General features: G+C 39.0%; 1 protein-coding gene across 1 annotated transcript in view; it reads left to right on the top strand.

The window, feature by feature from the left end:
* The window catches only part of antxr1.L (ANTXR cell adhesion molecule 1 L homeolog), a 110,304-nt gene that overhangs the window by 55,233 nt on the left and 41,831 nt on the right, over positions 1-13,240 (top strand). Inside the window, exons 9-14 of the mRNA XM_018253412.2 lie at positions 314-374; positions 774-872; positions 2,468-2,537; positions 3,825-3,903; positions 5,105-5,200; positions 7,121-7,162. Coding sequence (XP_018108901.1) covers positions 314-374; positions 774-872; positions 2,468-2,537; positions 3,825-3,903; positions 5,105-5,200; positions 7,121-7,162 — 447 coding nt within the window. The remainder of the gene's footprint in view (positions 1-313; positions 375-773; positions 873-2,467; positions 2,538-3,824; positions 3,904-5,104; positions 5,201-7,120; positions 7,163-13,240) is intronic.

Here is a 13,240-nt window from a genome sequence, read left to right as displayed (position 1 = left end):
GTTAGGGTTCCTTTATTATGGGTTTACAGTGGGCAAAGGGTTCCCTGTATGGGTAGTGAGGGCCACATCTGTAAGAATAATAAGAATGATGTGCAGATGTACAAGAGGAGGCACCTCTAGCAGACAGTCCTGGTGCTGCCCAACCGTTTACTGCATTTCTTACCCTTCTCAGATATAGCCTGCTATTATGGCCATGCTGGGAAAAGGTAGAACAAATACAAAGTTTTGCAATCCTATAACAAATTTATGCTTCGAAAAACATGTAATGTAATCACTCTGGCGCCAGCTGACTCTATTGTTATGTAATATGCAGATCCTGAAGATGTCCTGTATTGAAATTCTAGCTGCAGAGCCTTCCAGCATATGTGCAGGAGGTAAGTAAATGAAGTGGCAGTCACGTAATTGCACCAGAACCTTGTTGACAGTAGTTGCTCTTTCATTTTATGGAACATCATGCTTGCATCTTTCCCTAGCGTTTTGTTCCCTGTAAGCAGTTAATCATGAGCCCATGATTAAGTGCCTACAGGGCACGAAACGCATAGGGCAAATGGAGATGTTTACTTTTTAATTTAATTAAAATAAAGTGTTTTGCTTTACACTTCTGGCCCTGTGGATTCCCTAAAGTTCTGATTCCATTACTTTCTTTAAAATACCTGGAAAGTGGTAGCTAACTAAATGTCAGAAAAAGTTGTAAAATAAAAAGTGCCTTCACCAGCCTGCCTTTCTATATATTCACTTACTAATGTGTTCTATGCTCTTCTCATATATTTTAGAATCTTTTCAAGTTGTAGTGAGGGGGAATGGCTTCCGATATGCCAGGAATGTGGATCGAGTGCTGTGCAGCTTCAAGATCAATGAGACTTCACCTCTCAGTAAGATTATTCTATCAGCATATACAGTATTCTTGAGTTATGTAACCAGACAAGATACCAGAAGAAGTCATGTCATAAAGGTTCAGGGCTACACACTCATTCAAGTTTGGGAGATGCTTAAATTAAAGATTGGAAATACTCTTATTAAACGAGGAGAGTTGTTGGTCACAGAACATGGGGACTGCCAGTTTATAGGACATATGGTTCTGTTATTGGGCAATGCGATGTCATGTGTTCAGCTCTGCTAATGACATTCATCTGCAAGTTTCTAAAAGAATCCTGACAACTTTGGGTGTGTGTATGGAATGGCTTTAACTCTGAGTCTTTAATATATCCAGGCTGGGATGGATTCCTACGAGAAACAATGATATAATAGAAAGAGGTTGAAAATTAGGAAATAAAATACACGCATTAGCAACAGAGAGTTACAAAATGCAGAATTTTTGAGTTTGCTAAATACAGAATGTTGGTTTTAAACTGTATGAATTGAAAAGACATAATATAGCTGGTGTAATTTTGCTGGGCGATGCCTCTTCCCAGAGACTATTATCCCCACTGTTACTATAGGCACCATCCCTCCTTACTATAACTGCTATCCCACAGTCGCTTTCCAGAGACTATTATCCCACTGTTACTATAGGCACCATCTCTCTCTACTATATCTTCTATCCCACAGTCACTTTCCCTTCCCAGAGACTATTATCCCACTGTTACTATAGACACCATCTCTCCCTACTATACCTGCTATCCCACAGTCACAGTCCCTTCCCAGAGACTATTATCCCACTGTTACTATAGGCACCATCTCTCCCTACTATACCTGCTTTCCTACAGTCACACTCCCTTCCCAGAGACTATTATCCACTGTTACTATAGGCACCATCTCTCCCTACTATACCTGCTATCCCACAGTCACACTCCCTTCCCAGAGACTATTATCCCACTGTTACTATAGGCACCATCTCTCCCTACTATACCTGCTATCCCACAGTCACACTCCCTTCCCAGAGACTATTATCCACTGTTACTATAGGCACCATCTCTCCCTACTATACCTGCTATCCCACAGTCACACTCCCTTCCTAGAGACTATTATCCACTGTTACTATAGGCACCATCTCTCCCTACTATACCTGCTATCCCACAGTCACACTCCCTTCCCAGAGACTATTATCCACTGTTACTATAGGCACAATCTCTCCCTACTATACCTGCTATCCCACAGTCACACTCCCTTCTCAGAGACTTTTATCCCACTGTTACTATAGGCACTATCGTCCCTCCTGTACATCATATGGCTTCCCAGAGGCTATTATAACCAATTACAGTCAAGCAGAAAGTATGCAGTGGGTTTTTGAGTTTTTCACACTTTTAGTATTAACTACTGCTGTTCTGTCTGGCCTCATCTGATATCTTGTACAGTTAGGATTATCGCAACCCAGTGTATCAGTTCTGTGTTTTGATGCCCTTGTGGTTTCAGCCATGAGTTTAATCAATGAATTCTGTGCAAACTTGGCCTCATTTCTTTATACTAACTGTCTATTTTACAATATGGCTCATTACTATCCTTTCCTAACTGTGTTTATATTTACCAGACAAGAAGCCTTTGGTGGTGGAGGACACGTATCTGCTTTGCCAGGCCCCAGTGCTGGATGAAGCTGGCATGTGAGTTCTACCTTCATCTTTTTTTAAGTTTTATATATGTTAAATATATATATATATATACATATATGTGTGTGTGTATATATATATATATAAAATATATAAAATTTTGATACTTATGAGTACTGAATTTACAATTTATTTAAAGGTCATGTAAAGTCTAAAATAGAATAAGGCTAGAAATGCTGTATTTTGTATACTAAATATAAACATGAATTTACTGCACCACAAGCCTAATCAAACAAATCATTTATGCTTTCAAAGTTGGCTACAGGGGGTCACCATCTTGTAACTTTGTTAAACATCTTTGCAAGACTAAGACTGTGCACATGCTCAGTGTGGTCTGGGCTGCTTAGGGATCGTCATAAACAAAGCTGCTTGAGTTCTGCATGGCTGGAAAGTAAGGCGGGGGCTCCCCCTGCTGTTCATAAGTATGATTGTTTCCCTGTTCAGCAGTTAGGGACCATCTGACAATTCCTATCCACAGCAGTAAATGAAGGGAGAATTCCACTGCATACAGTCAGGTTTCTTACAAAAACAGTACACATTTTTTAATCAAAGTATATTGGAGAAAGGTTTCTTTTTCATTAAAGAATGTAAAAATTAGATTTAATTTTTTTGCATTTACATGCCCTTTAAGTTATATTGTCCACCCTCCTGTGTTATAATATTGCAATGTTTCTTAGTAACTGCTTTTCATGGGCAAATCTGTCCCATTTTGCTTTGCCAAAAAATTGCATAACGGCAAAAATTCATAAAACGCATTGAAGTCAATGGGCGTTTTTTCGCACAAGCCTCGCAATTTTTTTAAAAAATATACTGGGTTTTTTTATGCAGAGAAACACAATGAAAAAATGTGCTCATCACTATCTTTATCACTTAATGGGACACTATCCTGATTGTATGATTTAAAGTTGTATAGATACTTGTCTATGCAAAAGCCTAACAGCAGCCAAGTTTCTTGTTCCTCCATTCTTCTGCCATAGATTCCTTCAGGTTGGATACTGACTGTCTATGGAGTGTAGGTAGCAGTGACAATGATGCTGGGAAGGTTTTTTAATCAATGTATGAGGACTTCTTCCAGTAATATTAGCAGAAATCTTTCTTGACACAATCCACATAGCAGTGATCTATTGGGAAATATTAATATGTTATGAGCTGGCTAACTCTTAATAGTATAAAGAAAAATAATCTTGGAGCCCTAGACATTTATGGAAATAGTTATTGGACAAATAAATATCAGTTTCTTTTTAGATTTCAGTAACCTTCTATCCTTCTTCCTTTTTCTAGGGAAGCGGCCCTGCAAGTCAGTATGAACGATGGTCTCAACTTTATCTCCAGCTCTGTCATTATAACCAGCACTCACTGTGTGAGTCTGAAGACCCTTTGTAGTGCTGTTTACTAAAGAGTACATTCAATGCAATGTGTTTGTATTTTTAGTGACTATTATTACATTTCTATTGCTGTTTACAGGAAGATTAATTAAATAGTAACAATTAAAAATGTATATTTCCCATATTTAAAATCTTTTCCAATTTTCCTGACAATCGGAAAAGTGTTAATGAATTGAATTACTAATCATATCAGAGAGACATGTTCATGTGCATGCATTGGACTGACTTGGATGGTGCATTACCGTAAGTTATACTGCTGCAAGTTATACAGCACAGCCCCTGGCAAGTTGCTGGTTCAGCTGTAACACACAGGGAAAGCTTGGGATTCACACTCCTCTCATTTCTCTGTGAGCAAGAGCCATGTTATTTATTTATTCCTCAGGCACCATTCCTTGTTACAGTGCTAAAAATCCTGGTTCAGAGCCAGCAGTGCATAAGCCGAGACATGTGTCTTTTTCGTTGAGTTTTCTGGCTCTCACTAAGGCTGACCATATGGACTAATGTCTGTGTGACCCAATCACTTGGCCTGTGTGTGATTCAGATGGATTTTTTGAGACAGTGCTGTTTCTGTTGTACAGTCTAAAGACAGCAAATGGCTTTTTAGCCTAGAGTGATCTAGAGTGGATCCCTATGTAATCATTGAGATCACCACAGTGGTGCAATAATGTGCCTGCTAGGAGAAGGAAAGTCAAACATTAACCATAGGGCTCTGGTTCAGGCCATCCTCCCTTTTCCCCACCCCACCAATGAGACATCCCAAAAGACTGCCTTCCCTATGTGTAGGGCTCTCTAATCCTGTTGTACTCTGTAAACAGTGTCGGACTGAGACACCAGGGGCCCACCAAAAAACCTTAGACCGGGGGCCCACCAAAAAACTTCAGACTAGGGGGCCACTCTCACTACTATTTTTATACTCTCCTCACTCAACCTCTATTCTCCTAGTCTCTTTTTTTTTTACATAGAAATAAAAAATGACCATGAAATAGTCCAAATGTTTAGCAGCATGAGGGCCCACTGACACTTGGGCCCACCGGGAGTTTTCCTGGTATCTCTGTGAGCCAGTCCAACACTGTCTGTAAACACTTATTTGTTATTCACCATTTATTCCCTGTTTGTTATAACTAAGGTAAAGCACTATATAAGTGAAAAATATCTATATTCTTTTGTACCCTTTAGGCTGATGGGACCATCCTGGCAATAGCCCTGCTCGTCCTCTTCCTCCTTCTTCTTTTGGCCTTGATGTGGTGGTTCTGGCCCCTGTGCTGCACTGTAGTAAGTACTATTACTGACATGGGCTTAGACCTTTCATACCTATAACTCTAACGTTTTGCTTCCTAAGGGAACTTTGCAATATGATTTTTCCTTGGTCAGTGCACACAATCACTGAGCACCAACTGAAACAGGAAGCGTGTCTGATAGCCTTATGCATTTTGTGTCTTTCGTGCTTGATCTGCTTCTAAACACCAGGGATTGTGACAGCATTGCCATGATTGTAGAGCATTGCCATCTTTTGTCTTAGTTCAGATTCTGGTCCCAACGCCAGACTTTTATTACATATAAGAGCAGTTGTTGTGTAAGGATAAGGCCCAATGTAATTTTTCTTACCGCACACCCAATCTCACTGATCCTGCAGAGGTGGTGCGTTCTTCCGTCGACCTGGCAAGGTCCCCTAGCAACGTGAATGTTGAAAAAAGGATCCGCACACACTTCTTTCTTTTGCAGTGGGGGGTCACCCCTTCACTTTATTTGTTAAATCACCACACCATCAACGTTTCGGGGGGGAACACCCTCCCTTCATCAGGATCCTGATGAAGGGAGGGTGTTCCCCCCCGAAACGTTGATGGTGTGGTGATTTAACAAATAAAGTGAAGGGGTGACCCCCCACTGCAAAAGAAAGAAGTGTGTGCGGATCCTTTTTTCAACATTCACGTTGCTAAGGATAAGGCCCAAGCATAATCGGAGACCCTGCTGTGATGTCCATTTACGTAGGTACACCAGTGGCAGGTTACATCTATCCTTTTGTATTTTAAAATCTTTGTGAAGCAGGTAAATTGTTGTGCAGAATTCACAGGTGACCCGATATGAGTATCCACATAGCACAAGGGCACAGCCAAGACCAATAATAAATACAGGTATAGCCTCTTTCTGACATAATGAGGAAATGTCATTTCAGCTGAGCCATATCACTAGTATAAAAATGAAATCGCAAGGCAAACAGCTGCACAGATGTAATAGGCAGCGGCACAAATCATGTACAAAGAGTTCCAAGTCTTGGCCGATAGATTTGTTTTATTCCCACGTATTGATGAGAGGGAGACTTGCACTCACATACCAAATATCTATCCTTAATTGTTTAGTAGATTTCCCAGAGGCAAAGGGTATACTGTAAATTTACATGTATTCCACTATAAAGCAGAACCTCAGTGCTCACTGCTGAAGGGTACAGAGTTACGTCCTTGCTACTTTATGTAGTATGGTCTTGAAAATGCAGTGAATGGATTGTCTCACTAATGACACAGAATTAGTTGAGATCTCTTGGCTGGCGAGGGGCACTGTCCTGCAAGTCTGACTATCTTGAAAACACAAGGTATAAAAAAGGTTGATTACAACTACCTTGGGGATTGTATAGAGCCAGTCAAACAGAGGACCAGAGTTAAAAGGATACAGCCCCCAGAACCAAAGGCATACCTTACGCATTTCATACCTTACACTAATCATTGCCTATGATTAAGTACTGGAGGATATGAAACACATAAAGCAGAATGCCAAAGAGCCTGTGTGTATACTCTTTTAATATGGAGCCTTGAATAAAGCTTGTACTTTTTCTGAAAGTTTTTTGAGTTACGGGGTAACTTCTGTTTGTTGTGGGATAAAAAAGGTTGCGCAAGAGCAGCAATATGTAATATATATATATATATATATATATATATATATATATATATATATATATATATATATATATATATATATATATATATATATATAACAAATCCAGTCTGGTGCCAGTCAAAACCAATATTTATACTTGCACAATCTATAGCCACACTCACAGGTCTCAAAATTTTACAAAAAAAATGATGCTTATCCCTGAAAAATATATTTTCTCCAAAATTCATTTGTTAATATACATTATTAATATAATGTTGCATGTACTGTAAAATAAAACTCTAACTATATATTTATTTTTTTAAGGTTATAAAGGCCCCTCCACCGCCCCCAGAGGAAGACAGCGAGGTAGGAAAATTCTTCCGTTTGTTGCCTTTATCAGGTTTTGTGTGTTTGATTTGTCTTGGATCACCACTCCCTAAACCATCATCTACAATTCCTTGGCTCATTCGTTCAAACGGTGTCAAATTGAATGCATGTAAATTCATTTTTCTTAGGAAAACACGGTTTGTAAGTTCAGTTGCTCTTATGTGAATAGCTGTCATGTAAGAGTCTTAGATTGTTGCATTAAGTGGATCATTTAAGGATCATTTATAGTGACCCCGTGCTGAAGTTCAAGAGCACAAGGGGTTCAAGTGCCCGCCCCTTAGTACTCATGCAGAGAACCCTTCTGCCAAGGGTTAAAATGTAACTGATTCTAACAATCCACAGTTATTTTGTTCAAAACAATATGTATGTGTTTGTAGAGGATATCTTTGCACGCGTAATGCTATTTCCATATGGCAAACTGACTGCGTGTAATTTAATTGAAGTGAGAGGTTTTTGGATGGATAAAGAAATCCAGATGATTATTTGCTGCCCTTGGGGGGTTATGTTGGAATGGCATAGAGGGGGCAGCGGGTGAAGCCATGTCCTGAGATGACTGAATATTCAGCATCTGGAGAGCATTCCTTGTATGGTATGAACAGCCGAGGTGCTACGAGGACATTATTACAGTATTAGAGGATTCGTAACTGTACCTCGATATTTCAGTAGTCACTCAAGAGATTTGTTCTGAGACAGTCTCCAGATTATCCACTTGTGGTTACAAGTCTTTTTTTTTTTTTGTTGGCAAGTACTCTCTGTGCCACCAGTAATGCTTTATATCTATGGCCAACGGCAGAGTGTTGTATATATTTTGATATAATAACAGGGGAGGCTAGATAGCAATAATAATTCTATAGGGACACATCAGGAACAAGCAGTCATCCATGCAACAATAAGCCTGACCTGATGGAACGTCAACAAAGTGCTCTCAGGTTAACTGCAAGTTATGTAAGGTTGCTCATGCTTTTCTGCAGGCTTTGTGCCAGAGACAGTTTCTTTTGTATTTATCATCTAGGCAGAGCACGAAGCTGTGATGTATTTCACCTAAACTGTCCTCTGACTCAAGGCTGCATGTAAAGATAGATGTTCTAAGAGGGGGAAAGTGAAGAGTGACTTGCAATTTGGTACAAACTTTGTTGTTGATTAAATTGAGGCTTTTTTATATTTTCATGAGATAAAGCTCATGTTTTCATGATAGTGCCCTATGCGGTAGAAGCACTTACAGTAAATCTAAGCACGATTACCCATTGTGCTGACTCTTCCTTTTAGATGTATGTTTGGGGTAATATCCCAAATAATAAGCTATTTAAGTCGCGTACAGTTTAGAAGAGTTAGTCCCTGCCCTGGTCCTTATCCTACTGCCTTGTTCTATTATAAGGTCACAAATATCTATATATTTTATAACAGGGGCTGGGGGCATAATTTTCCTTAGCAATATCAAAACAACAGCACATTTTCCAGCATTTTATAAAAATGTCAATTCGTTAGCAATGTTGCATCTCTCACATTGGTCAATTAGAGGACATCCCATACTTGAGAAATAATCGTATATTGCACAATAAAAAATGTGGTTTTTCACGGTAACAAGATGAGAACATTTATGAATGTTGGTGCCAAGCAGGAGACACACACGCACTTGCTATGGACCAATCTCACAAGTTTATGAATTTATTAGGCGAATGGCAGGCCCAGGCAATGGGTCTGTAACTTTTATGGAGGGTCCAGAAACCAATTTGCGTGAGGGTGCTGAGTTCGCTTAATGCCGTAATGGTGTTTATATGAGTTTGTTTGTGAGTGTTTTTGTTTGGTTTTCGGTGTTCTTGAAGTTATTTTAGTCTCCTGCTGAGTATGTAGAAAAAAACAGATGTTTTCCTCTTAGAGGTGCTCCAAACCAACTCCAGCTGCCCAATATTCAACCAATGAGTCTGCCTCCTGGTAGCTGACATGTAGTTGGTGTATCAGTCTCTTAATGAAGTAGATATACAACCATCCTATACATGACATGGCATCCACTGAGCAAGACTGTGACTAATCTGATAGGGGGGTTATTTACTAAACTCCCAATGCAAAAATCACAAAAAAATGTTGATTTTTTTTAAATAAAATCAGACTTTTAAAAAAAATCAAGAATGTTTGGGAATTTATTAAACCCCGCGGATGGAAACGTCTGAATCTGAAAATCCAGCATCTCAGATCTATTGAGGTTGCATATAAGTCAGTGGGAGAAGTCCCAATGATTTTTTTCATGTGCGCTGGGTTTCATGCAATACCCCGAAGGTTTCAGAGTTTTCGGGTGAAAATCGGATGAAAAAATCCCAAAAAATCGGGAAAATCGGATTTTTTTACCGCAAAGCAAATTTTCGGGAAAATTTAATAATGAATAAGTGTAAAAAAACCCGAGCGGATTTGATCGGAGTTTGTAGCAGAAAATATTTAGATAAATTTGGACTTTGATAACTAACCCCCTATCTGTAGCTGCCATTCATTGCATTAGTACCAGTGGCTTTTTTTCATTATGGAGGTCAAACATTGTTTTAAATGGGTTGTTCACTTTTGAGTTAACTTTTAGTATGATGTAGAGAGTGATATTCTGAGACAATTTGCAATTGATTTTAACTTTTCATTATTTGTGTTTTTTTTAGTTATTTAGCTTGTTATTTAGCAACTCTCCAGTTTGCAGTTTCAGCAATCTGGTTGCTAGGGTCCAAATTACCATGGCAACCAAGCATTGATTCAAATAAGACACCGGAATATGAATAGGAGAGACTTGAATAGAAAGATGAGTATTAGAAAGTAGCAATAACAATGACATTGTAGCCTTACAGAGCTTTTGTTTTTTTAGATGGGGTCAGTGATCCCATTTGAAAGCTGGAAAGAGTCAGAAGAGGAATAATTCCAGAACTATAAAAGAAAAAACGAAGGCCAATTAAAAATTTGCTTAGAATTAGCCATTCTATAACATACTAAGGGGAAAATTTACTAAAGGGCGAAGTAGCTAACGCTAGCGTGACGTCATTTTGCCACTTCGCCGATTTACTATCGGGTGCTGCCGTAAATTCGCTAGTGAAGTGGACCTACTCTAGCGCTACTTCGCACCCTTATGCCAGTCGAAGTTGCGCAATGGCGAAGGGACCTAACTAGGCTAATTCACTAACTTTCGGATTTTCGTGAACGTTACCTCTTGCACCAGACTTTACTTCACCACCTCAGACCAGGAGAAGTGCAATAGAGTAGATAGAGATGGTTCAAACAAAATTGATATTTTTTCTAAGTCCCAAAAAAACGCTGGCGTTTTTTACTTTTTATAGGCTGATAGGCTGAAAAAGAGCAACATTTTTTTTAGAGTACCCTCCTTCCCCCCCCCTACATTTGATAACATATGGCACCTAAACTATACAGTGGGCACATGTGTAGGGCATTAGAACACATTTATTAAGGTTCCCTGGCCTTGTGTAGTGTAATGTATTTTCTGCTGCACATACGGCCATTGTACTTAAACTGCACGCCGTATGCAAATTTCTGATCGCTAGCGTAACTTTGAACCGCTGATCGTAACATCAATATCGCAACTTCGCAAACGGTCGGTAACTTGTGCGCAACTTCGGATCTTCGGTAATTTACGCAGCCCTGGCGAATCTACACCTGGCGAAGTGCGGTGAAGGCAACACTGGAGCAAATTCGGAGGTGTATAAATTTGCCCCTTAAAGTGAACCACCCCTTTAAGTTGGAATTGTTCAGGAGTCGATCGCATCTGGAATCTGTATATTTCTCCTACATTTCTGTTCAAAGCACTTGTGGGTTTTTACTTTCATTAATGTGTTATTTCCTACATATTGTTCTGCTCAGCTGTTTCTCTTCATCTCTTTATTCCTGCTTTGCTTCAGTGCCCTGAAAAACCCACTGGTTAATAGTCACACAGGTTCCTCAGGCAGGACACAGTATTCCTTTCCTGATGTTTGGTTCTTTTTTAACTTATCTACCAGTCAAGGAAACAAATATCTTATATTTTCCATCTCTATTTTTCACAATGGATATTATATAATTACCCAAGAGGGCTCAGGAAGCAATCAGATTTTTCCTATGATTTTTCTAACTTACGATTGGCTGCTCAGGGTTACTAATGAACTTACTAAGTGAATGACTTTGCCATTGTTTATTTATAAGTCACATTATTTGCTGGCACAGATAAAACATTTACTGTGAGCAGGGTATTCTTTATAACCATACTCCATGCTTCCTAGAGTAGTTAAATGCATTTGTATTTTGTTGTTGTTAAAACCTACCTTTTGGGTTTCATTATTTTCATTATAATTATTCCACATATTTAGCTGTGGGCAGATTTACTTACCGCAGATGCTGAATCAGCCGGAACCTATTCATGACCCCTCCTAGACATGTTTTCCAGCTTGGTTACAATTTTATTATCATAATCCCAGGTAGCTGTGCATGCACGGGCAAGCAGGAGTAGCTCAGACTGCATATGATAGAGAGCTGCACTGCCTATAATTTCCCTACAGAAGAGTCATAACAGGATTAAACAATATTTCTGCGTGCCTATTCTCTAGCACTTGAATATATTTCACTTTTATAGACAGAAATATGTGAAGCTGCTGTTCGGAGCTAAGAAAGTGTTCAGGATCCTGATCCACCATTCCCCAGCCACAATCTTAGCTAAACTAGGAATTCAGCGAATCCATTATTTCACAAAAAAAGCAAGATTAATGTTGAACTAAATACAAATCCTAATCTGCATATAACTGCATTATTTAGCGCTTTGAAGTCACACGATTTGGTTTTGGTTCTGCTGAGATTGAAGATGCAACCTTTGGTCTTGGTCTCGCTTAGCTCTAAGAATAAGTATAGAATAGATACAGAAAAATATTGATATGAGATTTGTGAGACATGTGACAAAAGCCTTGGCCTACGGAAAGCAAGATTTTATTTATACAAATATATAATCACCCCATATTATAACCTAACTGAGGCTTTAGTTAGTTGCAAGTGTCTCTGCCTATGGGTTCATCACATTGACATCCACCCATTGATACCATAATTATCTATGGCTACAAATACATATTCACCCCCATTTTTACCCTAACTGAGGTTCAAAATGGGCTTTTGGGAGTGAGTAGGAAGTACCATTATGCATACAACAAGGTGCCCCAAGAACCATATTTTTTGAGCAAAATAAAAGCATTTGATCCGTCTCATCAACTTCCATTAATTTTCCTGGGAAAGAGTCGTAAGGGATAATGTCACTACAGGGACAAAGTTTACTCCAGTTCTAAAAGCCCGTAGCAACCAATCATCAGGTATTATTTCCTGACCTGCTGCCTGCAAGCAAACATGATTAGTTGCTGTAGGATATAGAGCAAATTAGAGAAGATGTAGATGAACTGTGCTTACATTACTCCACAATGTAGTAGCACTCATATCATCAGTTACAGGTCCCTCTCCAGAATCATTCTGAGCTCAGAGATTCAGCCCCATAATTACATTTCAGTTAGGAATTTCCATATTGTATCAAATACACAACCTCTCTGTGGCAGACTTTATATTGTCCACTGTCAGCTTCTTAGATGAGTGATTAACACAGTTTCTTGGCTTTCTGCTGTAGATTTCAGTTCAAGCTAAAAGGAAATTCTTAATTATGCTCTAAAATTACTTGCAGAGCCTCTGTTTGGAACACATATTTTCTCAGAGCAGAGCTTCCCAGCAAGGACTGCCTATCTACCTCTCTATTATACTAATACTGCCAAGATCCACAGAATTCTAGCGACTACTGGATTGCTAGACTCCTCCAAACACAAAATACACAACAGACATTTTCAATAGAAAAAAACAGTGGTTTTACACAGCAGAGATAATATATTATTCACATAAGTCCCTGTCCCAGTGGAGCTTAATAGTGAATAACTGACTTCTAGCACTATGCTTTGCTTATATACAATACAGAATGCACAGTAAATCTAAAGGATTACTATAGTGATCACTGAAGGTGTATATGACTTTCTAAGGGCCCACCCAGATGTGCTCATATGTATCATAAAATTCTCAATT

This window comes from Xenopus laevis, chromosome 3L, assembly GCF_017654675.1.
Source record: "Xenopus laevis strain J_2021 chromosome 3L, Xenopus_laevis_v10.1, whole genome shotgun sequence".
NCBI lineage: Eukaryota > Metazoa > Chordata > Amphibia > Anura > Pipidae > Xenopus > Xenopus laevis.
This window is presented reverse-complemented; position numbering and strand designations above follow the sequence as displayed.